Genomic DNA, 24,247 nt, shown 5'->3' with positions numbered 1-24,247 from the left:
ACGAGGGGATTAGCGTCAAACTAAAACCTGCTTAAATCCACTGCCCCCTCTGACATCACTTGAACCAGATAGTGTACACAGCAAGCACGCTGCTGAGGCCCCTGGATGTGTTCACGGAGTGTAAAGCTACAGTGTTTACGGTGCTTAGTGGTTACTGCTAACCCCTTCGTTGGCAGCCGGCATTCCCCTGGGCGTGAATAGATCTTCCTCGAGGGACTGGGGAGGTTGGGGACTGACATGTTTGCTGTAGTGTGTCCCTGGAGAGAGGGGGAGGGGGCTGTTGCAAAGGCTGGACACACAAGTACTACTGAGGATCAGATTTAATCCGGTGGCTACTAGAAGGAGGCCAGGAGATGCGCCACTTGAACCATGGAGAATGCACAGCCTCCTCTACTGGGCAACTACATATTCACATATATGAATACGCACACATTATGCAAAGAGGGAAAAACATGCAAGCATGCAGTGTTTTGTTTTTTTAATCACAAGTTTGTTGTATACTACGGCTAAAACAAATTATTTAAGATTAATCTGTGATTTTTTTGAAAATAGTAAAAAAATAAATAAAAAGGAAAGAATCCAATGAATCACAATGGAGAATCAGAATGGGTTATTTTAATATCAGTTTGCATGATTCAGGGGTTGCAAAAGAAAAATATCTATATCTTCAAAAGCATCATATAATACAATGTCAAAATAAGGCCATGCTATGCACGCTTCAGAACATTTTGATTCACAGAATGAATCAGCATGAACTGCACTTTTACCAGTCACGTCCGATTCCTCTCAGAGCTCGCACTTTGCTACTACATACACCAGATGTACAACAGAGCAGCAGATGTGGCTTATCTGAGATTTTGCCATCTGAGAGATAACTGCCGGTGTTTACTCCCCGTGACAAGAGCAATGTAAACAAAAAACAGCAGCAGGAGCAGAAGAAAAGGGAGCTTTAAAAAGTGTGTGATGGGAAAAAAGCTGATAAGACGGGAGGCTTTGATCTCACCTCTAACACAGACAGTGTGGGATAGGACAAGGCAGGAGGGGAGGGGGGACATGATTGGACTGCACTGGACTGTGTCAACTAGATGGCTAGCAGACTGTTTCTATTCTGTGCTTTATTTCAGTTTGAAATAGGGAGCAGGCGTTTCAAGTAAGATTTGCCAGGGACATCATCTGCATGCTCCTGAAGCTGAGACACAGAGACAGCGTGACTGAGATGTGCTAAATGTATTACTGTTTAGAAGTGACAAGAGACTGCTGCAGTCCTGTGTGTCTTTATGTTGTTCCACTACCTGTCAAGTAAATGCCATAACAAGCTAGTTTTCATGTTAGAGCTTAAGTGATGCAATCATGACATAATGTAAAAATAAAGAAATAAAAGATTGTTTCATTAGGGAACATCCAAATTGCAGAAAATTAAGTAGGTCAAAACTAAAATAAATCAAAAACAGTTTAATTTTCCCTCCGGCCCTTAGCAGTCCAGTATGATGCACATCTGAAGGATGGTTTCTTTCATTAGAGGTAAAGCATACCTAGCAATTTCCTTGCAGTGATTTCTCAGTGCTGTCCTCCCATATCTGAGTCTCCTTGCGCTTTTTTGTCAGTTGTAAAACACACCATTAATCACTGTGTTGTATCTCTCTACGGTGATCGCCGACAATAACTTCTTTTAATAAGCCCCTTCCAGGGCCATGTGTCACTCAGAACCCTGCTTCCTGACAAAAAATTAATAACAATAATAAACATCTCAAGTATGGTCAGGCTAGTGTTGCTAAAACAGAAACAAGGATATGGCATTTCATATCTCTTGCCATGCAAATTGCTGCATTTCCCACTGTTCATAAGCAGCAGAAGCTGGAATACCATATTCATCTTGTCTGCATTCTCTGATATGCCTCTCATGAGAGCTGCTCCATAATTAAGTGAGCATGCTATATTACACTCATCAAGCAACAGGGACCCTGTACTTGCTAGCATGAATTATACAATAGAAGAAAAGGAACCCCAAAGTTACACCGTGGATATTTGGTGTACAGCATTAGAATTGATGCCAACACCCGGTTTGGTAGCTTGCAGCCAATCGGACGGCTCTGTAAAAGACCTCTAGGTAACAATGTGTTGAACAGACGTCCAGCAACAGCCATGCCTTTGGAGCAATCTGGCCATCTTTCTAGGGCACAGGACGCTAACGGCGGGACTTGGCAGGCAGAGATAGCTGAAGAATGATTTAGATAGCTGCGACTCTACAACTGCTGATCCATTAAACTTTCATAGGGACTTCATAAATTAAAACCATGACAGGAAAAACTTGAAAATTCTACTCAATTACTGTGATTGTACAGTATATTAAAGTTTTAACGAGCCCCTGGGCTCTTTTTCTCACTCTAACACAAGTACTGGGGGGAAGGAGGGGCCATGAGGAAAGAAAAAAAAACACATGGTACCAATTCTGGTCCGATGGCTTTTGGAGGGTTCACATCTGCTGTGTTAGCAAGACTGTGTCCTCCGCCCGCTTTACCACCTCACATCTCTGCAGTGTATGACACAGCATGTCACACATTTGTATGGGTGGGAGGAACGGTGGGAAGAGCGAGAGTCGCTACTGCGGACATTTTATCAGCAAGGCGAGACCTCTGGTAGACTTGGTGAGGCAACTGATAAAGAGTTTTGTCTTCCATTTTAGTGGGTTGGTTTGTTCTCCGTTTGCCTCGTGCGCAGCCCCGCGCTACGCCTGCCTATCATTATCAAGCCAGTGGCCCATACTGCATCACAGATGGGCCAGACAGAAGGGAGAGACGACAGCCCGCTTGCTTTTTGGAGAGACGAGGAGTGTGCAACTGAGTGAGAGAAGAGGGAGGGAAGGAGAATGAGAGGGAGAAGAAAGGATAGAACCCAAAATGTAATTTGCCTCCACGTCACTGATATGAAAAAGATATGGAGTCTTGTTAAACGAAAGAACACTTTTGCAATATGTTCAACTGAGCTGTGGTGGTAAGCAGAGATGTATTGAAGGGTATGTACATAGTGTACTCTAAAAATCAAATCTGGCATTTAGAAACATCTCCTATGGAGTTAATGCATGGTTTTAGGTCAGCATGTCCTCTCTCACTTTTTATTTTACAAAACATTGATGCCATAATATTTTTTTACATTTCATCCAACAAAAATGACTCATTCATCAGTGTTTAATGTTGTCTTTAACCCAAGCAGCCGTAACAAGATCCTAATAAAACACCTTCATAAGAAACAGTCCAATACAAAAAGTCTTGGTTGTCAGAATTCCACACGACAGATTTTAATCCTCGATGCTACGTATGCGTCACAGTCGGCACTCAAAAAAGATTTGAGGTTTGATACCCAGTCGTTATCTTCACATGAGCACAGAGCATAGTCACAAAAAAAACCTACATAGTGTAGATCAGCGGTCCCCAACCTTTTTTGTTCACGGACCGGTTTCATGTAAGAAAATATCTTCACGGACCGGCCTTCAAAGTGTGTGTGTGTGTGTGTGTGTGTGTGTGTGTGTGTGTGTGTGTGTGGGGGGGGGGGGGGGGATAAATATGACGGAATAAAATTATACGGACCGGCATAAAAACAAATATAAAGTGCATAAAAAACTCACCATTACGCTGAATTAGTGGGAGCCCTGAGCTTGTGTCTCTGCAACGAGCCGGTCCAATAGGGGTATAAATTCTTCACCAATAGTAAAAGGTTTCTTCTCTTAGCGACACGGTTAGTCACTAAGTATGATGCTTTCCGTGCACTTGCATTTGTTGATGTGGTCCTTCTTGTTAATGGTTTTTTTCTTTCAAAAAACGCCAGGGCTTGTTTTTTAACGTCGAGTGCCGGCGTTATGAAGGCTTCGTTGCCTCATTTGCAAGCCTGTGTATTATGCAGAGCGGCGCATGAGAATCACCTGTAGCAATAAACACGTATTTTAAGTAGGACTCCTGATATTGTCTTTTAAAGGTCTCCTCATTGGGTCTTTTCCCTTATCCAAAAAAGCTCTTTATAGACGTTTGTTTTTCACTCATTGTTGCTTGTGGGCTTAATTTTTTGAAGTAAAATATCACTTGACTGAAACGAGCGTCTTGACATGTGTCAAGAGACACAGACGCACAGACAGATGTATCCGGTGATTTTTCAAAATAAGAGGTCCGCGGCCCGGTGGTTGGGGACCACTGCCGTAGAATACACTTAGAATATGAAATCATATTTATCCTGAATTGCTATAACTCCATGCGAGTATCAGTTCAACATAAACAAATGTATTTAAGCAAATATAATAATCACTAGAAAATGAAAACTACACAATTGGCCGCAGCGCTACTTTTGTGTTTTGTTTAGTCGCTAATATGGATAAATTATATTCTTAATTATGCAACAATAACGTGCCATCATGTAACACAGCATGAATAAAATGCAGATGTTGATTAAAACACTATCTGACTAGATTAAAGCAGCTCTAATCTAACCCAGAGGGGAAACAATATTGCAGTGTACAAGCAAAACAACAGTCTTAGTTAAGGGAGAGAGAAAAAAAAAAAAGGAGCAGAACTGTCCTCCCTCCCAGCCACTCGGCCCAGTTGCTGCAGAATGATAAACATTGGTTCAGCTCAAATTAAGATGAGAACATGAAAGGACCTGAGGCTGGGAGGAACATGGGGCACGGCAGATCACTCCTTCTCTCTTCAGATGACAGAAATGAATCTCTTCACCCCTGAGAGAATGAGAGAACGATAGAAAGAGAGAGCGAGAGAGAGAGAGAGAGAGAGAGCTCCTCTCTATTCCTCATAACGCTGAATTAAAGCTGATGCTTCCCAGCAGCTGCTTTGATTGAGCTAACTAGCAGCTTTTGATTAAAAAAAACAGTCGCAACCAGCTCCCTGCCTTCTTATTTGCAGACAGGCCAGATTATGCTAAATACATATCAAGGACTTTAATGGCTTAATCAGCCTTGTCATCTAGCCACCGGGTTTCCTTAGATACTGCATTTCTGATCCCACTGCCATGAGTGCCGATGTTAAACAGCCAGAATTAACAATTCCGGCAATGGTAGGATATTTAAAATAAATAAATAATACAATTTACACCTTGCATGGCGTTGCAATTGGTCTTGGATGACAAGAGTTGTTTGTCGGGAAAACATTAGAAACAAAAAGGCGAAGGCTCTGTTTGTGCAGACGTTTTTGTTTTTTTGAAAGAGAACGCTCCAGATTTTCTCTTGAAAGTGATTGAGGAGAGACGGCACGAATCACGGCTTCATCTGGTCTGTATGTGTTTGCCAACTGCGGACCCGGTTGAAGTATGAACCTGGAGTAAGATGAGTTAGTCCCGGCAGTAGCCAAATAAGCCCTGTGAGGAATTTTACCTGCGTGTGAAACAGAAAGCAGAGCGTTGCTTCATGTGTGTTTTCAGCATGCGCGGCGACAATCGCCATGGCAGCCTTATCACGCCGGTACATGCAATCAGTGGGACAACTTTGCCTGGTCATTGGCTCATGAACAAATCACAAATCACAAGCTGTTTTTTTTTCTTTACACCCTCACAATGGCCGCCAGAGGACTGATTCACTGATCCTTTATGACGGCCATCTGGAGATTTAGAGAGTGTGTTTGGGTGTTTGTTTGTGCGAGTGTGTGTGTCTGTGTGTGTGCGAGAAAGGAACTTCGGCAGGTACGCTCACCATGAAGTAGCTCTGCTGCATGCATCACAGCAACACCTGTTACCGTCTCTGTGCATCTCCTGTGGGCTTTGAGCTCGTGCCCAGCAGAGCAGACTAAGTGTTGTTCCCCCAGGAATGACTAACTACCTCAGCTGTCCGATTCACACGATTGCAACAGCTGGATGCGGACCGCAACTCTAATCAGGAAGGATTTCCGCCAATGAGCGATCCACCTGTGATGTGAAATATGACTGCTTTTATGATTCAGATCATGAATGGGTGATTATTCAATATTATCCTCCATCTCCTTTCAGTGGACTCCTATCGCTGTTATTGTTTTACAAAATACTGCTGGCAAATGACTTAACAATTTGTAATCATCGACTGATGATGAATAATTAAAAAGAAAGTTTCTCACCAAAAGTTGTTGATGAGACCACTCATGTCTGTATACATAAAGCTACTGCCAGCAGCTGGCCAATTTAGCTTAGCATAAAGTTAGAATGAAGTAAAAGGAGCCTGGCTCTGTCCAAAGGTAACAGAATCTGCTGACCAGCATCTCTAAAGCCACTAATTAACATTACAGTAACGTCTCGTTTATTTCATCTGTACGATAACAACAACAACAAAAAAGGTGAAAAAATTACAATTCAGCATTTTACAGGGGGTTATGTCATGAATTATTTCTTGGCCGGGACCAGTAACTTCCTGAAGTCTCCGCTGGTTGCCTGGCAACTGGTCCTGGCCAAAATATGTCCATGAGCTTCAGAGGTGGTGGCAGGCTGATCTTTGGACAGAGCGAGCCTGGCTCTGTCCAAAGCTAAGCTAACCAGCTGCTGGTTAGTAGCATCCATCTTCTCATCTAATCCTCGGCAAGAGAGCAAACACGGGTATTTTCCCAAAATGTCAGAAGTTATTTTACACAATTACACACACATTCTTCATGTTGGGCTTTTTGGGCTGACTCGGATACTAACATTTGACTGTTTCTAGGTAGAAGTTCAGTTAGGTTAATTATCCCAATTAAAATAAAATGGATGTAGAATTCTACATTTACATACCTGGGATTGCAAACAACTGAAATAGTATTTACACTGTCATATAGGGAGATAACTTTTGAAAAGTTAAGTGAATAAATACGTCGTGTGGGGTTTTTGGTGGCAATTTAAAGTTTCTAATGTGGGGTGGGCTTTTTAAGACTATTTCTATAATCCTGGTGTGTTACGTTCTTTTCTGTTTTCTTTTTTCAGTGAAATTGTACATTTGTATGATCTCCTGTTTCATTGTCAAATGCTACAAACTACAACTTTGGAAGAAAACTAGGACTTGGATTTCTCCGGCCTAACTATGGGCTTTTACAGGATGCACGACATATGTCCCTTCGTTTCATGTGCACAACGCCGAGGTGCTTACATCATGCTGCAAAACAAATATGCTGGCACTGAGGGTAATGGTGCGTCTAGCTTCATTTTCCAGCACTGCAGTCATGTCTGCCTCTCCCTGCGCTGGCTCCAGGAGGGCCCAGCAGCTTAACAAGCCTCTCGGGGACCCAGACAGCGGAGAGGAGATGATTTTACCTCAGGACGAAGTCTGACAGACGCACACCAACACATATGCACACACACGCTGGGTAAAGTCAAACAAGTGGGTTTAAAAATGCACATCCAGAAGGCTTCAGACACAGTTTATACTCCCACACAAAGACTCATATTCCTGGTTGCCTGGGCCGTCTTTGTAGCTATGCACACGGCGGGGGGGCTCCTGTTCCATGTTCAGGCCCTTCAATACAACACCGCTCTCTAATCCACAACCGAAAGCCTAATAATCACCGCAGTTTGTGGTGGAAAATTGGCCGCTTGCAAAACAGCCGTGACAGGATAGAAGCCATTCAATCCCCCCTGCGGTAATCTTAACTCGAGTTCAGATGTTGGAGAGATTCTCCATAACCATAAGTCACATAACAGACACTCCTACACAAACAAACAGCGCCTCACAGAGAAGCAATAGTCTCAGTTACATCCGCCAGACGACCGTTTGCTGCTGAGGTCAACATTTATACACTGTTAACTGTAGTATCTGACGTGCGGTGTGCCAGGAGAAAATCATCGCAATCAGTGGGTATTGATCACCAATAGGTCTCAGGGTTGTGCTAATAACAATGAGGATGGTTGGCTGGAGGATTTATAAATCTGAAGCAGTTGTTTTAGATTACTACTTGTATGGTTTTGGTCATTTAAAGGTCAAAAGACATGTAGGTAAAAAAATAAATAACTTGATTTTATTTCATCACCTGGGTCTATAAGCGTCAACATAATTTATATTATATTTGCATAGGTGCCTGCTGTGTCACATTAAAATAACTGAAAAGGTTGTTGAAACAATAGCTATATGTTATTTAAAGTGTCTAATTTTTGATTTTCAACCATATATAGCCAAATTTAAACTTGGATATCTAAATCTCGTTTCATATGCAAATCACCAAATCAGTGCTTACTGGAAAACTGCTCAAAAATACATCTAAATTATTCTGCTCACAAATGATTTCCCCCCATTTTAGGGAACAAAATAGACTTAATGCAATTAGAATTATTTCTTCACATCAACAATTACTGCTTCTATTCATAGCAAGCCCACATATTGTGAAGAGAGCACTTTATTTGATGCACTGGAGCTCTGAACAATATCACACACCCAGATTGAGTTTAATAAACTGTGAAGTCCACTATCGTGATTGTAAGTATGATGCGATCACCTCTGCAGCCCTACTTACATGTATTGACCAAAGGCACTAGAGTGTTTGTTGGGTAAAGTACAGAAAGTGTGACTCTTTGCAATGTGTGATGGTAAAAAAGTTAAAAAGGACAGACACATACTCATGAGTTTACCTTCGCAGATCCGGTCTAGCCTCTGCCTCTTCACTTTGTGTTTGTCAGTAAGGGACATGGCGTTAAACACAGCACGGCTAAGGACGGCACGGCACGGCTCGGGCACGGCACGGCACCTCTCGTCCTCGGCCGCAAATACTGAACACGGTTTCTCCTAGTGCACTGTCAGCACTATTCCCCGGGGCATACCGCCTCGGCGCATACACCTGCAAGTAAGGCACAAACACAGAAAAACCTGGTTAAAACACAACACCGGCACACACACACACACACACACACGGTTCATATACACACACACACACATTAGTGATGTACAAGTACTAAAAAACTCTGACACGGGAAGACATTAAAGAGTCCTTGACTACAAAGTCACTCAGCCCCTTGCTCACAAAGAGCCCGGGAAACTCCAGGCGATAGATATACAGAAAATCAGTGAATCACACACTCTCACACACACACACACACACACACACACTTACTCAGATACTGTTGGTGACAAAGTGCCCCGTTTGCTCTAAAAAAGTGACAAAGCTTCCATGCTCTAAAAGCTCCACTTTTCTCCCGTTTGAAGCGCGTTTTTCTTTCGCTGACAAACACTGATCTGAAGCTCCATCTAACTTGTCACTCGTCACATTCCTTATTGATCGCGGTGACATTTGAGGCATCTCGACTCAGATGGCAAATAGCAATCTACTTTTTCCTCTTTTTCTGCCCTCGGAACCATTCGAAAACAAAGCGAGGATAAAAACACGTATTCATCTGACTAAAGGTTGAGCTAAGCAAATGTGAAACGAGCTGATAGAACTTGTGGGGAGAGATTTATCATCTGACAAAAATTAAGCTCTCGAGCTGATTGTGCTGCACCTGAAGGTTGACAGAGTGTCGTGTAATGACACATTCAGGCCAATAGAGGGTAGTTAAAATCTACTCAGAGAGGAGCACACCATTTCATTTACACTTCAATACCACATAGTGTCTATTAATACGTCCCCATTTCTCCTCTGAACACACAAAAATATGACCTCTAATGCACAAGAGAAGTTATTTTGTCGGGGATTTGGACTGGTAACTGTAAGCATGCTTGGTATTTCAGATTACATCAGTTTAACAGAAATTTGAGCAGGCTGAAAAGGCAGCTCGACAAAGCCTTCAATTCATTATCACTGACAGACATGCGGGCAAATGTACGTACAAATGCATCTTTGTTTGGAGAGAAAACAAAAGGCTATGTATTTCTTTCCCTGGCAGTACATAAAGAGCACAGTGAGGATCAGCATCTTGGAGAATTAGACTAAAACGATTGCAACACAACAGGGATTAAATGTTGCACCGAAAAACTCAAATTCCACATCTTGCTTCGTCCAGGACCAGAGCCAGAAAAAAAGCGCCTCTCCTCTCAGAAAGTGCCGACACCATGCTTCTTCTTTTTTTCTTTTTTTTGCCGGTAAGCATTAGTGCAAAGTTATTAGTTGACGTCTTCATCATTCCTTTGTATTCCGAATTCAGAAGAAAGAAAAGGAAGACAAGAAGGTAATCTGCGAGGAATCAGGTGTATGGGTCATGAGAGTCTTCACTCTCCTCAGTCATCAGTTTAATGTGACATTATCAGGACATTGTCTACACATTTGGGAGCGTACAGAGCCATCAGACAGGGAGGAACGCAGAGCAGTATGAGGAAGTCTTTCCAGCACTGGATTCCTGTCTGCTTCAACATCAGAACAATTAGAAAAGAAGCCTTCGCACTTAATGTCTGACTCCGAAATCCCAACATTTACCATCTCAGCTTTATAAATGGTTCCGCGTAAAAATCCAATGTTAGCGACAGGGTTGTGTAACCAAGACAACGACTTTGTGACAAGTCAAACTGCTCATTTATTTGGAGTTTTTGACGCACACAGGCAATGCGATACACAGTCCTGCCGCCACAGTAGGTGGCGATAAAGAGCAAATAAATGCAGCAATGTGGCAACAAAAGCAATGAAGGAGAAAACGGCAAGTTAGCAAAGATGGATGTAAAGAATACACATTTATAGAGCGGCAAGAGTTAGTTGATTGATCTATTTATCTGCGACTATTTTTGGTGATTTGTTATTTTTCAAGCAAAAATGGAAAGAATCTGATCTAAATGACACCATTGTGATGCGTTTCTCACTATTTTCTAACGTCAATAATCGATCAATGAAGACACTAATTGCCACATTCATCAATCACCTCTGCAAAGATTTTTACGAGAAAGGAAAAGCACGTTTTGGTGATGCACTGGATGTATAACACTTTAACTGCCTTTTCATAAGAAATCTGTCTTTTTTGTAGTCAGGAAAAAGCCATTTTGACGTGAGGAAGCTACACATCACAGTTCACTTCCAGGATGTCTTTGCAGCAAGGCAGTGCTCTGGCTCCAGTATGTTAACGGCCTGCTGGAAGGCCTCACCCTGTTACTTGATTCATTTCAGTTCCTCTCTCTGTCCCTCCTCCTTCCTTTTCATCTGTCCATCTCTCTGTAGTGCTGCTGCCTCTGAGGTCTCTCGCACAGAGTCATCAATCACCGGGCACTCTTACAGGGCTGTCCGTGTGTGTGTGTGTGCGTGTGTGTGTGTGTGACATAGAGAGCGAGAGTGGCAGAAAGGGAGGGAAGTAGAGCAAAAGAGTGCTCACAGAGGCTAACAAGAATCACACAGACGCCAATTCTCATCCCCTCTTCTCTACCCCTCCTTTCTGCTGCACTCATTTCCCTCAGCAAGCTTCAGAGTGGTCCAAAACTTTGAGAAAACCTCCCTCCACTTTACTTCATAAAATACGGCCAAGTATGACCTCCATTCTTGTTAAAAACATTTTTGAAACTGGGCACCATTTCTCCATGAATCAAAAAGAAAAGCTGAAGCAAAGCCGGCAGTGCAGCCAGCAGGACCTGAAAGGGTATTTAGGCAGGGATTTTGCACTCCCAATCCAAACACAAAGGTCACATACATGAATCTTAATATTTAAGAGGCATTAAAAGTCAGATGATCGATAAAACTCCCTGCCTGCGGGGCCACAGCTCATTGAAAGAGAAACATTTGCGCGCGAGAGGCCGAGACATTAAATGTAGGAATCCATATCTGTGACGGCCGGCTCTGTTTTCCAAGGACGGCTCCGCTGTGAGCACAATCACAGTCCACAAACTTTGCTCAATGTCAGCAACACACAGAGATCACTGTCCGAGTACTGTCTGCAGTGGAGGGGGAAGGGCAGTCGGTCCGGTGCAGGAGTTTAATACAGCACAATAGAGCGAGACAAACACGCACAAAGCGGTGGTTTCAATCAGTGCTGGGACAAACAGTGACAGTAAATTAACTGAGAATGAACCAACAACAAAGTGTTTATATATGAATCCTCAAAGATAGTTCAACATTGTGGGAAATGTGCTTTTTTTTTGTTGCTATACAGAGATGACACCATCATTTGTTGATACAGATGGGACCAAGTCAATCTATTGGGAGGTTACATTATGAATTTAACAGCGAGAGAATGTGAAAAAAACCAACAAGAGTCAAATTGAATGAATTTGCCACAGCGTCTTCTTGTAATGCGATCAAGTTTAATGATGACGCCGCCGTTGTTGTTGCGATCCATCTTCCTATTGAGAGACATTAAACACTAAAAGAATTGTCTCCGATGTGATTAATTGACTTTGCCGAAATAAGAAAATAATTTGGTTTGGTAAACAGAAACGAGCACCGCCTCTGACAGACTCGCATTAGAAAGCGGTGATTACTTACTTTATTAGACACCGGGGGGGGGGGGCTACTGATCTGAGGCAATCTCGCACAGTCAAAAGAATCATTACGGTTACAGTATCACTTCAAGCGTTGACACAGATCAGTGTGATTTCTTAAGAACAGAGAAGCCGTTTCCTTTTTGTTTTAAGACAAACGGAAATATGTGTGGACAGGAAGGAGATAACTGGAGACAGAGTGAGCGTCAGTGGATGAGTTTGAGTTATTGAATAATTAAAAAGGTCATGCTACCTGCCTGCTGTGTGTCACGTCACAAATGCAGGCGAGCGCGCACACACACAGAGTTCTGAGGCACAATGCACACTGGGGCAAAGACTGAAGAGACAAGTCATTTGGGGGAATGATCATTTTCCCTCGAACACAGTGTAGTTTGTGAACTAATTGGGTGAATCCATAATTAATTTGCTGACATTAAGCCTTCGGGTCTGCTCCACTAAGACTCTAAGACTCTACTTTCCAAGGATGTGATGAAGTGCTAGTGAAGCCTCGGGCTCACCGCTGATGGGGGAGACTTGTTCTGATGCTTCACAGAGCAGGTTCTGACATTTATGGGAGATATCGAGCAGCAATACGTTCCCACACGTGTCAGTTAACTCGCTGCTTCTTCTTTTCTTTTCTTTTTTAATGTAGGCAGACATTCTCTCAACGAAACATTTAAGTGATGGATAAATCCAAGAAAATCCATACTCGACATGTTTTCAATTCACATCACAACCGTAACAGGGTTGTGTTTTTCACCCGGCTGTTCTCCTCGGGAGAAGCAAAGGATCAATGCTGAGAGATATTAAGAGAGTTTCACAACTGATGACTTAGTACAGTAGAGTGACCCTACGGCGTGTGTGAGGACATCTGCAGCTGAACCCTGCAAACAATAGGTCAAAAGCGTTCAACCGTCACTGACTTTTACTTTAACTTAAAAAAACAAAACGGCTAATTATGTCGAAGGGTTAGACGCTGAGCATCTGCTTTTTTAAATTTCAAATATGAATCATTGACGTTTGACTCGCAGTTTTTTTAAATACTTAAATATATTTCCTTTGATTAATGGTAATTACCTCATTCAAAGGAGGTTCTGCTTTCCAACAAATGTCAAAAACATATTTGAGTGACATTTGGTGCAAGTAGAGCAACCAGCCAGTAACAACTTTAATTTTCTTATGAGCGGCTGCACATACTAAAAATGAATTTATCTGGCACATGTATCCCACAATTGTCCAAAAATATCACTATGTTTATTCCGATACAAATCCATTTCACAAGCTTGATCATTTTCCATAATAAAAAACAAGTGTCGAGCATTGTTCAGGCTCGACACTCTGAGCACTTTTGTGTCTGAGTTTCAACATTCGTCTACTAATTATGATGACAAATCAGCCGCTGTGGTTTTTAACATAGCACTTAAATAATATGAGCTCCAAATATTAAAATGAGGTAGAATAAGATGGGAATAGTCTTTTGATTCAGATCTGTTTGAAATGCATTACATAACTATAAATCTTACACTGTAACAAGCTTTTACAGGCAATCTCACCACATTTTCAGTATGTGGCGTAAATACAGAAAGCACACTTTATACACGCATCAATCATCATATGGAATTAACTCCAAAAATACATTTGGACAGTGTTGCATGTTTTTGGAGAAAGAAATAAGCTTTGACTCATTGCGCTGATTGATGAAATGTTTGGTTATTTAGTTTAAGTAGAGACTGTCAGAGGCAGTTTGTATCTGCAGAGGTCAGTAAGAAAGATTATCTAACTGGTTATTATTAGTAAACTGACAAATAATATCTCATTCAGGGAAAAGCTTTAGATGGAATCTTTCAATGACTTGTCAAATAAACTGCAGCTGAAGTCTGTATTTATCTTTCCCAGCTGAAGCTACAACCTCTTTAAATTTCATTGTACTGTCTCACTGCAACTTCTGTGGTAATCCTTGCCAGGACTATGAAAAAAACCGCGAAGCACTTGCTTTAAGATAGAGTTGGATAACTTCAGCAGATACTTCTCCTGACTTAATTTCCCAGCGGAGTTTGACAGAAAAAATTGCGAGAAGAGACAACTGTTAAAAGTTATCTGACAGGATGCAGCAGGAAAACGTACAGCAATATCCACCCCTCTTACAGCTGATTCCTATCAAAAGCCCGAGCTCAACAAGCCTCTTCAGAGACTCGGAAACGAGAACCTCCGAAGCAAGTAAAACGTCTGAGTCTCAACTCTTATGCCCAAACAGGCACACTTCCACTAGAAAAATACCTCTATCCTCTAAAGGTCCTTTAACAATAACAAGTCTCAATGACAAAGCTGTTTAAACTATTGATATTGCAATTATTACCCTCTTGTTATTTTCTTCCAAAAAAGCCCCTGTTTTCTTTCCACTAGAGCCCCATTTGAACAATGGGGGCCATTTTTCTCTTTCAGATGCTGGAGTTCCTCCAGAGGTAAATCTGTCAGCGCCGGGCCAAAACAAAGAAAGAGAAAACAGGAAGGTGTGGACACCCTGCAGCACCAGCCCGGCTCTACTAAAAATATCAACTTACATGCCCAGATCCTCAGCACCTCAGGCAGGGAAGTGTGTGATTTTCATGAACTAAACGAGGCCTGTGACAGCATAGGCAGGTGACAGCTTTGACACAAGTATATTTAGCTCTGTGAGCATGCCAAACTGAATGCCTCCAAACTGTAAGAATTGTTGAACTAGTGGCATCAGTAATGAAAAATGTACTCATGAAATATACAAACAAGGCAGCACTTGAATTCTAAGCTACTGTAGCCCACCTTGTGCTATTTACATCCGATCAATAAACTCTTGTTTCTCAAAGTTCCAGAGGCGGAGGTTATCAGTGCAAGCCACAGCCGCAGCCAAAGCTGAAAACACTTCCCAGTACAGGAAAACGCCTGCAGCGTGCCAACCTGGTGAGCAGAGGGAAGGCGTGGCCTGCTTTGCGAGGGTGAGCTAAGATCTGCGCTCGCCACCAGCTTGGTGTCAGCGAGAGGCCAGGCTCAGGCTCAGACAGCCTGCCTGAGTCCAGCCGGCTCAGCCCGGCTCCCTCTGGGTCCTTCCAGGAAGAGCCGGCATGATTCAAAGCTTCCTGGTCCAGGAGAATGAGGTGCTTCCACTCCCCCCAGAATGTGCCCACGAACACACACACACACACACACACACACACACACACACACACACAGCTCAGCCCACTCCCTATGGACGGTGAGACAGCCAACTCCGTGCTGTACTTGGGCTTACATTGGGAGGAGGCCAAGTTAAACAATGTGTTTGATAAAGTCCAGAGCAGAGTGGTGAGTGGAACACAGAGAAAGAGCACGAGGTCCGTGCTGAAGCGCACGAGGACGGGGATTCGCACAGGCAGGAACACTTAAATATAATAATTTTAGTTTGTCTAATTTACGTAGTTTTGGCCGTCGGTCCTATCGGTAACAATAACATTGTTACTCACTGAGTTAATGACAGAAAACATGAGCGATCAGATAATCAGTTTTAAACAAACCCCAAGTTCAGCCATATTATTTTTGGAAGAAAAAAGACTGCATGAATTCGAACGAGACGAACACTACTCCACGAACGTTGTCCTGGTTCAGCTCTGACCTGCCGTACTTATTGTAATTTTGGCCGCTGCAATGACAGTTTAGCACCAACAGTTCAAGTGCACTCACTTTTGGTTTCCCCACCAAATAAAGTTTGTTTGTTTACAACCTGCACATTCATCTGACCCCTTACGTGTCTTGCACGATTGGACTTCATTGTAGTGATGTAGAAATTGACATTTTGACAAGTACAATGTTATAACTGATAAATGTTGTACAAAAACAGACCCAAAGCCAGAATTTTACTTTAAAACGCAGCATCGGCTGTGTGGTTTGTCTGCTCCCTGAGCACAGTTTAACTGGCCGTATTTCGCAGAGCTCGAGCCAATAACTGACTTTATAGGAGAGCTTTTTATCCGAGCCCCCTCTGATGGGCTCACAGCACAGGGTTGGCCTCTCTCTCTCTCTTTACCACATCCTATCATCTCAGGCTTTACTAATGCACCATGCTTCCAGGGACTAGAACTGACACACACACACACACACACACACACACACACACACACACACACACACACACACACACACACACACACACACACACACACACACACACACACACACACACACACACACACACACACACACACACACACACACACACACACACACACACACACACACACACACACACACACACACACACACATTATATCCACACGCACATAACTCACTCAATTAGTCCTGGCCCAACCTTGCAGCTGAGAGATAAATGGTGTGGAGTCTCAGCAGGCTTTCACACGAAGCTGTGCTCCTTGTCCGCCGTATGTAGAACAGCTCTCTGGAGGAATGCTAGCCCCTCCACCAAGAAGAGATGTGGTGAGCGCGAGGCTGAGGAGGGGCTCAAAGTGCTCAGGATTGTATTAAAATATGACCACAAGGACCCCCAATTTCCTAATCAGAGCTGCTGTGAGAAGCAAGAGGGGGAGAAGAAAGAGGAGGAGGTGGGGACGTTCTGTTGGGGTGTAAAGCGGCGTACAGAATTTCAGGTCATTCTACTTATGCCTCATTAACCTCATTTGTTTGTGCAGTTGAGCTGTAACCTGTCTACTGTAAGAAACCTAATAATGTTAGATTGGGGGGGGGACTCAGCCTGTGTCCCACTAAGGCAACTGATTCTGAAAAATGTGTGAAAATGACCAGCATCCATAGAGCCTTTTCAGGTACATTTCTCTTTTGTGTATAGGAAAACACCTTAAAACCCGGGAAATGGCTGCATTCTTCATGCCAGAGTCGTACTCTGTATCACTACCTGTATCCTAACCCTAGCCCCCCCATCCTCCCTGAAACTCAAGGCGTATTTTCAAACTTAACCCCAAAAATATCAATATCCTGGGTGTGAAAAACACCCATTTAGACGGAGGTAAAACCCGAGAGAAAAATCTGCGTTTTCATATTTAACCTGCTCAGTGCGGACGTGGTTTCAGCAGGAGGAGGTCCAAGCAGAAAAACTCACCTCCACCGGTGTAGTAAATCAAGTGGGTAAGCTGCATTATCTGCAACAACATGACATCCTTTTAACACCTGACACACCCCGGTAACAATTGTCTACCCCCACCGGGTCCTGTTGACATATTATATACGACTCCCACTCCTCACTAACTTTTCACGACACGTCAATCCTATCAGTGCATACACACACCTTTAAATCAACCTCCAATACCAGCAGGGCGGTGCGGACGCGGGTGTTTGATAGAGGCCTTCCATTGACAGCCAGATATGGAAACACACACACACACACACATACACACACACACACACACACGCACACACAAGCACAATCACACGGCAAGGTGAAAAATTACAGTGTGGGTCTGCCGGATTAACTGCGGAATAAAAGTGCTGATGGGCGACAAAGGAGAAAAAACAGCCATTCATCACCCTGGCACGGGATCAAACTCACACACTTCTCAAATGCCCTCCTTGAGTTATTGTGCAGCGTGGCTCTGGTGGCAGCTCCACAGATAATGCTGCCCTACCTGAATTGATTAGAGCAGAGACGCTTCCTCTCTTTCCAAAGATGGAGCGCATCTCCTCTATGCTGAAGTGGAAGAAATCTGTTAATATATATTAAACAACTAGACTGAGACCTCCCCCCCCCCCCCCCTCTTCTCTCTTTGTGAGTGTTTTTGCATGCAGCCGGGGTAATTTTCTCAAACAAATGCGGTCGCTGTGTTTTTGCTGTTCTTGCATTTCTCTGAACCGGGGGGAAACAAATTTGGAGCATCTGTGTGAAACTTGAATCACTTTTTTACAACACTCTACATGCAGCTATTCCAATTTAAACTCAGTCACACACATTTAACTTTTTTGGTGGATGATGTCTACGCAACAACTGGAGTCATATATGACATACGTGACAAATATGTGAGTTTCTTTTTTTTGTTTTCTTCTACCATCATTCGCCTCCTGAAAAGCTTCAGGGCTCCTTGCCAAAGACTAAGTCAGCGCACTCTACTGTATGGAGGAATACCATTCATCAACATCATTTTCATACTTCAAACCTTACAGTGACCCCGCAAGACACTGCTCCCATCAGGGAAATGTTTCATCACAGGATAAAGACACTTAGAAGTTATCATCTTAACATCTCGATCCAAAATTGAGGTTAAGCCGGCCCTCGTGCCACAGAGCATGAAAGGATGGGAATTGCTTAAATGCATCATTGAAGTATTCAAGCATCTGCATCGGTGCCGTTTCTCCACTAATTTATTCAGGTTTTTCCGATAATTTGTCACTCGTTTGTATGTCGAATGGTTCTCAATCGGACTTCTCCTGCTCGACTGACAAGTACTAGGGCTGGGAATGATGTTGAGTTTCATTCACGGTTCATTTATCACTAATTATTTCTCAATCAGTAAAAGTTAAATTATCAAAAATGCCCATCACAACTTCCCAGAGACTCGTCTCACCACAAGTCCAAAAGCCAAAAGATATTCAATGTACAATTAAACAAAACGAGAAATATTTGAGAAGCACTCGTCAAGCAGTTTGGCTTGATGAGTGACGAATAATTAATCGGTTAATCATCTAATCGCTTCAGCACTAACGTGCATTGAATGGAAGCTCTGCAATCTTTCCTCTACAGGCGGCCATCTGTTACAGTTTGGCGTCGTCTCTCAAAGACCAATCAAAGCACCATTTTATCAACAATCTGAACATCAAAGCAGGCTAATAAAAACCATTAATATGAATATAATGTCATCAGCTTTATCTTTCGAAACTGCTGTAAGTGTTGTATAATATCAGAGCACCACTAGATAGGCCATTTAAATGCATGAAGACCATGGTCTTGTGTGAATAGGGTACATAAAAGATGTGCGAGTGTGTGCGAGTGCAGAAAGCGCTCAATGAGTACTCCTCCCAGGCCCCGACAGTACATAGCTTACACAACGGGGGAGGAAATGCCATGAAAAAGGATGAATCATGGGATTGTATCCACACGGAAGACACACTGACCGCCTCAGGGTCTGGGTCAGTAGTGTTGTCTGAGCAGCGGCGACTGACACTCCTGACACATGTAGCACAAACATTGTTTACAGATATCCTCCTTCTGTTTTTGTTTTTTGTTCATGAAACAGTCACTGTCAGAGACTTTTCTCTCAATCAGGCCATGAGAATCCACGGTGGCCTCCATTTCAACTCCACGGGTCACGGGGGTCGCAGCGCCTTTTAAAGAAGAGAAAAGCCCCCCCTGTCACAGCGCTAGGTTTCTCTCCTGCCGGTCACAAAAAGTCTCCTGACACAAAGCCTTCCTGCTTGTATCAGTGCACTCCCACAGCAGTGCCAACTAAATGTGTGACCTCCTTTTTTCCTCCCACTGCAAAAAAATAAATACAAAAAAACTTGGCTCACCTTTACCTTGCCAACTGAAATGAAATAAATAAATGAAAACAATGTGTTCTGCAACTCTGCCAGACCACAAACAGAAGTAATATTTTTTTTTCTTCTCTCCGCTAACTTCTGCTTGAGATAGTTTCCATGTTCGAGTTAAGGTGACGGCTTCAACTTTATACTTGTTGTGTTCAAGGCCTCGGAGAAAAGGCTTTTTTCACTGTTTATCTTTGGATGGCTGGTCTGAGCCAAGGCATCTAAAACACTGCAGAAAGCCAGCGCTGCCTGCCACTGCTCAAACCTGCTGGAAAAACGCAGTGCTTGCAAAGCGATGCCATGTCTTTGAACACAGTTACAAATGTGAAAAAAAAAACACAGGGTTATTGTACCAAATTGAGGTTAATTAGACCTTTCTGCTTGAACTACACTTGTGATTCCAAATGACTTTATTTGAATCGTCAAAGTCAAATGCCTGTAACTACAGTTTGTTTTCATTTGTTCGAGCTTATAATCAAATGATTTCAATGGTTCTTGATTATTCGGTTCATCGTTTCAGTCATTTATCCAGCAAAAATGCCAAACATTCATTGGTTCCAGCTATTGCTTTTCTTTGTCTAATATGACGGTAGATTGAATATCCTTTCATTTCGGACTGTTGGTCGGAGAAAACATGCAAGTTTAGGACTTAACCTCGATCTCTGCAAACTTGTGATTTGACATTTATAGATTGAACAATCCACCTGGAAATAACTGACTGTTGTAGCTCTCCATCCCTCTCCCTGAAATGAAGATGATGGTTTGTTGCAGCCCCACATGTTCCCTCACGTTTGTGTACACTATGTGAATATGCTAACAAAACTCATAAAGTCTTCTGAGGTGTGACCCCATCCATCTGCTCCCACAAGCATAGAACAATCCCAGAACACACACACACACACACACACACACACACACACACACACAGACACAGACACAGACACACACACACACACACACACACACACACACACACACACACACACACACACACACACACACACACACAGAGGTCTGCCCGGATTAAATGAAGTGCATGGAGAGCAGGGCCCCATTACTCTGCAGAAGCCACTTCACTGGTTGCTTTACTAGCCTGTGTTTCCCCCCCAATTATAAAAGCACAAGGCTTAAGTCAGCGGTCAGCGTGGAGGTTGGGGGGGTCGGCCCCTTGTGGGGATGACCTTAGTGAACTAGGGGGTGGGGGGTGAGGGCACGACGTGACTGAAAGGCCTCGAGGTGATATTCCAGTTCAGGGGTGGGGAGAGAGATGAGGACTTGAGTGTAGATTTGGCTGTTGCAGTAACAACAACCACCAAGCTTTTTCTTTTTTTAAGAGAACAAGAAACCTGATGGTGCAGGAAATACTGCTGGGAGTGGACACTCTTTTAGCCAAATTAGCTTCCAAAGTAATGGGCGGAAAAAGACAGGAGGGCAAGGAGGAGGAGAGGAGGATGGAGGAGTAGGGGGTGGGGACAGTGTGTAGAGTAGGTGACAGACAGGACGGAAGTGTGTGTGTGTGTGTGTGTGTGTGTGTGTGTGTGTGTGTGTGTGTGTGTGTGTGTGTGTGTGGAGGGAGGCTGCCATATCTGCGCAGAAAAATTAGCAATTCCACCCCACGCCGAGACTGCCCGACATTGAATGCATGAAACGCATGAATTATTGCGTGGCGAGGGCTGAATTAACTCTATATATCACGGTGAGTCAAAATAGTTCAGGGGTGAGGGGCCGTGTGCCTCAGCTGACGAGGGGGAAGGGGATGGGATGAGTGCGTTGGTTGCGGAGGAAGAGGGAAAAATAAAGTAACTCAACATTACTATCTCCTCCCATTAAAGTTAACCACTTCTCTCTCCACAGAGCCATAAAGCTGTCAAACTGACCTCTGATTTATTCTGCCCTTGCCCAGGCTCTTGTCCTAACTGTCGCATGCCTCCAATTAATTTTTTTTTGTTACTCTCCATTCCTTCCCTGTAAATGTAATGAGATTGCAGCGCCGAAAACTGCTGACTCCCATTAATGCACAATTCCTTAATAATACCGAAAGCCGGCCGCAAAAAGCAGAGAGAAAATGCATGCTCGTCCAATAATAGCATTTTAAAAGTGCACAGTTTTTGTCTGAGATGTAATTAACATTATTCATTGAAACATCTTCTTTCTTTCTTTTTTTTTTTGTTTTACATTTGCACATTACATACTGAAGCTCAAAGCGGACACCTGGCTTAAGTAAACACTGAGTGTAATGTATGAAAGACTCTTTGTGACGAATACAATCGGCAGATTTGATCGGCGCTGCATCCATTTGTCCACCTACTCTTCACCCACTCAACCGTCCCCTTTCAACAGAGACAGAAGTTGTTTTGAAAAAAAGGAGTGAGCTGCTGTTTTAAAAAAAAAAAAAAGCGGGGGGGAAGTCCAGAGAAAGCACTTTTCAGTATTTACAACAGCGGGTGCTCGCCAGCAGCTGAGGCAAGCAGACGAAGAGATCAGATAGGAGAAAATGGCTCCAGTTATTATTGCATTTGGGCTAACATACAGCACTTCTAACCTGCAAAAAAAAAAAAAGAAGGTAAACAATGGGCTAATTAAGTCGAGATTTTAATTACCCTATAATAACTTTCAGAAGCATCCAGAAGACGCAGCGATAGGTATCGGCTTTGTTGATGGTGTGTTTGAGTTGTGTGCTGACCGTTACGGGTGGGCTGCAGGTGCACAGCAGGAGGTGCATAGACCGTTTTGGTCAAAGCTGAGCGCAGCTGGCAGGTGTTGGTGTGGAGGGACTTTATTACCCTATAAACTATCTGAGTCAATTCACTCACACAGTCTTCTGTGGGCAGCAAAAGCCCCCGATTCAATTACTGCTGAAATTCAACATGGAGAGCCCTAGGAGACCGGCGAGGCTCGACTCATTGTTCTTCATGTCACCTTCCTAAGCAGAAAGTGCAACGGCCAATGTTCTCACACAGCTGGAGCAAAATGAAAGGAAACTCAGCCAGTTGTATACGTAACCCAATACATGAGTGTAATACCCGGCAATCTGAAGATTGATATGTTCTCATGGGCGACTAATAACTCTTTTGTCAGTAGATAAAAGTGGATTCAAGCAAACTGCAGTGATTGATTGACATGTTTGGGAGAATTAGAAGATCGAGGAAGCAAGTGTTTCCTGCTTGTTTTGTTTGTCCTTTGTTTGTGTACTTGGAGAAGATTCATTAGGCCCCTGCATGGAGGATTTGAGGTCTGCGGAGCGAGAGGGACCCAGCCCAAGTGAAGCATGTCAAATTAGGAGGGAAAAATCAAACCGCTGCTACTGGGACTCATTAGAACCTCAACAAATACAGCATTTTGTTGTGTGTGTGTGTGTGTGTGTGTGTGTGTGTGTGTGTGTGTGTGTGTGTGTGTGTGTGTGTGTGTGTGTGTGTGTGTGTACTAATAAAACAAAGGAGTAGAGTTGGCTTGTGTGGTTTTAAGTTATTTTCATCATAGCAGTTTGTTTTATGAGGCAACGAAGCTGAGAGACTCCAAACAACTTTAATGAAAGTGAGGATCCAGCAGCCTCATGGGAACTAAAGTGCTAAGCCTATGCTCCAACAGAATAACCGACATGCTGCTAAATTAAAAGTATCAGGTGGCTTTAGTAAAGTACCCAAGTTTCCCAGCTTACAAAAACAACAAGGACACACATTGTCAACGATGCAAAGCACCTCTTTGTGCATCATATGGGTCGGGGGTTTCGGAGAGCTGTTAACTGAATAATAAATATTTCTAGATGAGGTAATAAAAAATACTGTTTTTACAGGATTGTACCGGATTTGGCTGCTGGCTATTTGAACAATAATTATAATTATATTAATCTGAAATAATAAAAACACCATAATAACATGATATTATCCAGACAAAATCCAGTGTTTTTTTCTGTGTCTCTCTTTTAGATTATGAGCTAATCATATTTGATTGGATACATTTATGTAAACAGTTAAAGTCAGTCAGAAAAACTCCATACACACACACACACACACACACACACACACACACGTATATACCGTATGTACGTGTATTCCAACATAATTGACGGAGTATTTCAAACAAATGACATACAGTATTATATATAGCAGTAATAATTCCTTCAGTCTCACTGCACCAACACTGCAGTAGGAATTCCAGTTGCTTTTAATGCTACCGTGCATTCCCCCATTGACAAAGGTTTTTGGTTTTCCCCCATCGCAGCACAACACATACAAGGTTATCCTTTCAGTGTACGCACAGTTAATGGCAGCAAACAAACATGCATTTGTGCTATAGTTTGTCAGTAATGTCCTCGCTGATGGTTAATGCGAGCGAGTTGAGTTACAAGCCAGTTCAGTGAGGCGAGTCGCATGTGAAACGCACTCTGAATCTGAAGTGAATTAAACAGAGGTTTATAACTGACATAGCAGACCAAGTAAGACTACCAAA

General features: G+C 43.0%; 1 protein-coding gene across 4 annotated transcripts in view; it reads right to left on the bottom strand.

Annotated features, from left to right (window-relative positions):
* ctbp2l (C-terminal binding protein 2, like) overlaps positions 1 to 24,247 on the bottom strand; it is an 88,352-nt gene that overhangs the window by 41,477 nt on the left and 22,628 nt on the right. For 2 of the 4 annotated variants that reach the window (XM_029456141.1, XM_029456142.1), the window contains exon 2: positions 8,539 to 8,756. The exons of 1 other annotated variant lie outside the window; for it this stretch is intronic. In XM_029456141.1, coding sequence (XP_029312001.1) covers positions 8,539 to 8,608 — 70 coding nt within the window. In that variant the 5' untranslated portion in view covers positions 8,609 to 8,756. The remainder of the gene's footprint in view (positions 1 to 8,538; positions 8,757 to 24,247) is intronic. One more of the 4 variants, XM_029456143.1, reaches the window with a different exon arrangement.

The sequence above is a fragment of the Cottoperca gobio genome, chromosome 19, assembly GCF_900634415.1.
Source record: "Cottoperca gobio chromosome 19, fCotGob3.1, whole genome shotgun sequence".
NCBI classification, from domain to species: Eukaryota; Metazoa; Chordata; class Actinopteri; order Perciformes; family Bovichtidae; genus Cottoperca; species Cottoperca gobio.
Note: the sequence above shows the minus strand (reverse complement) of the source record. Positions and strands in the feature narration are given on the sequence as shown.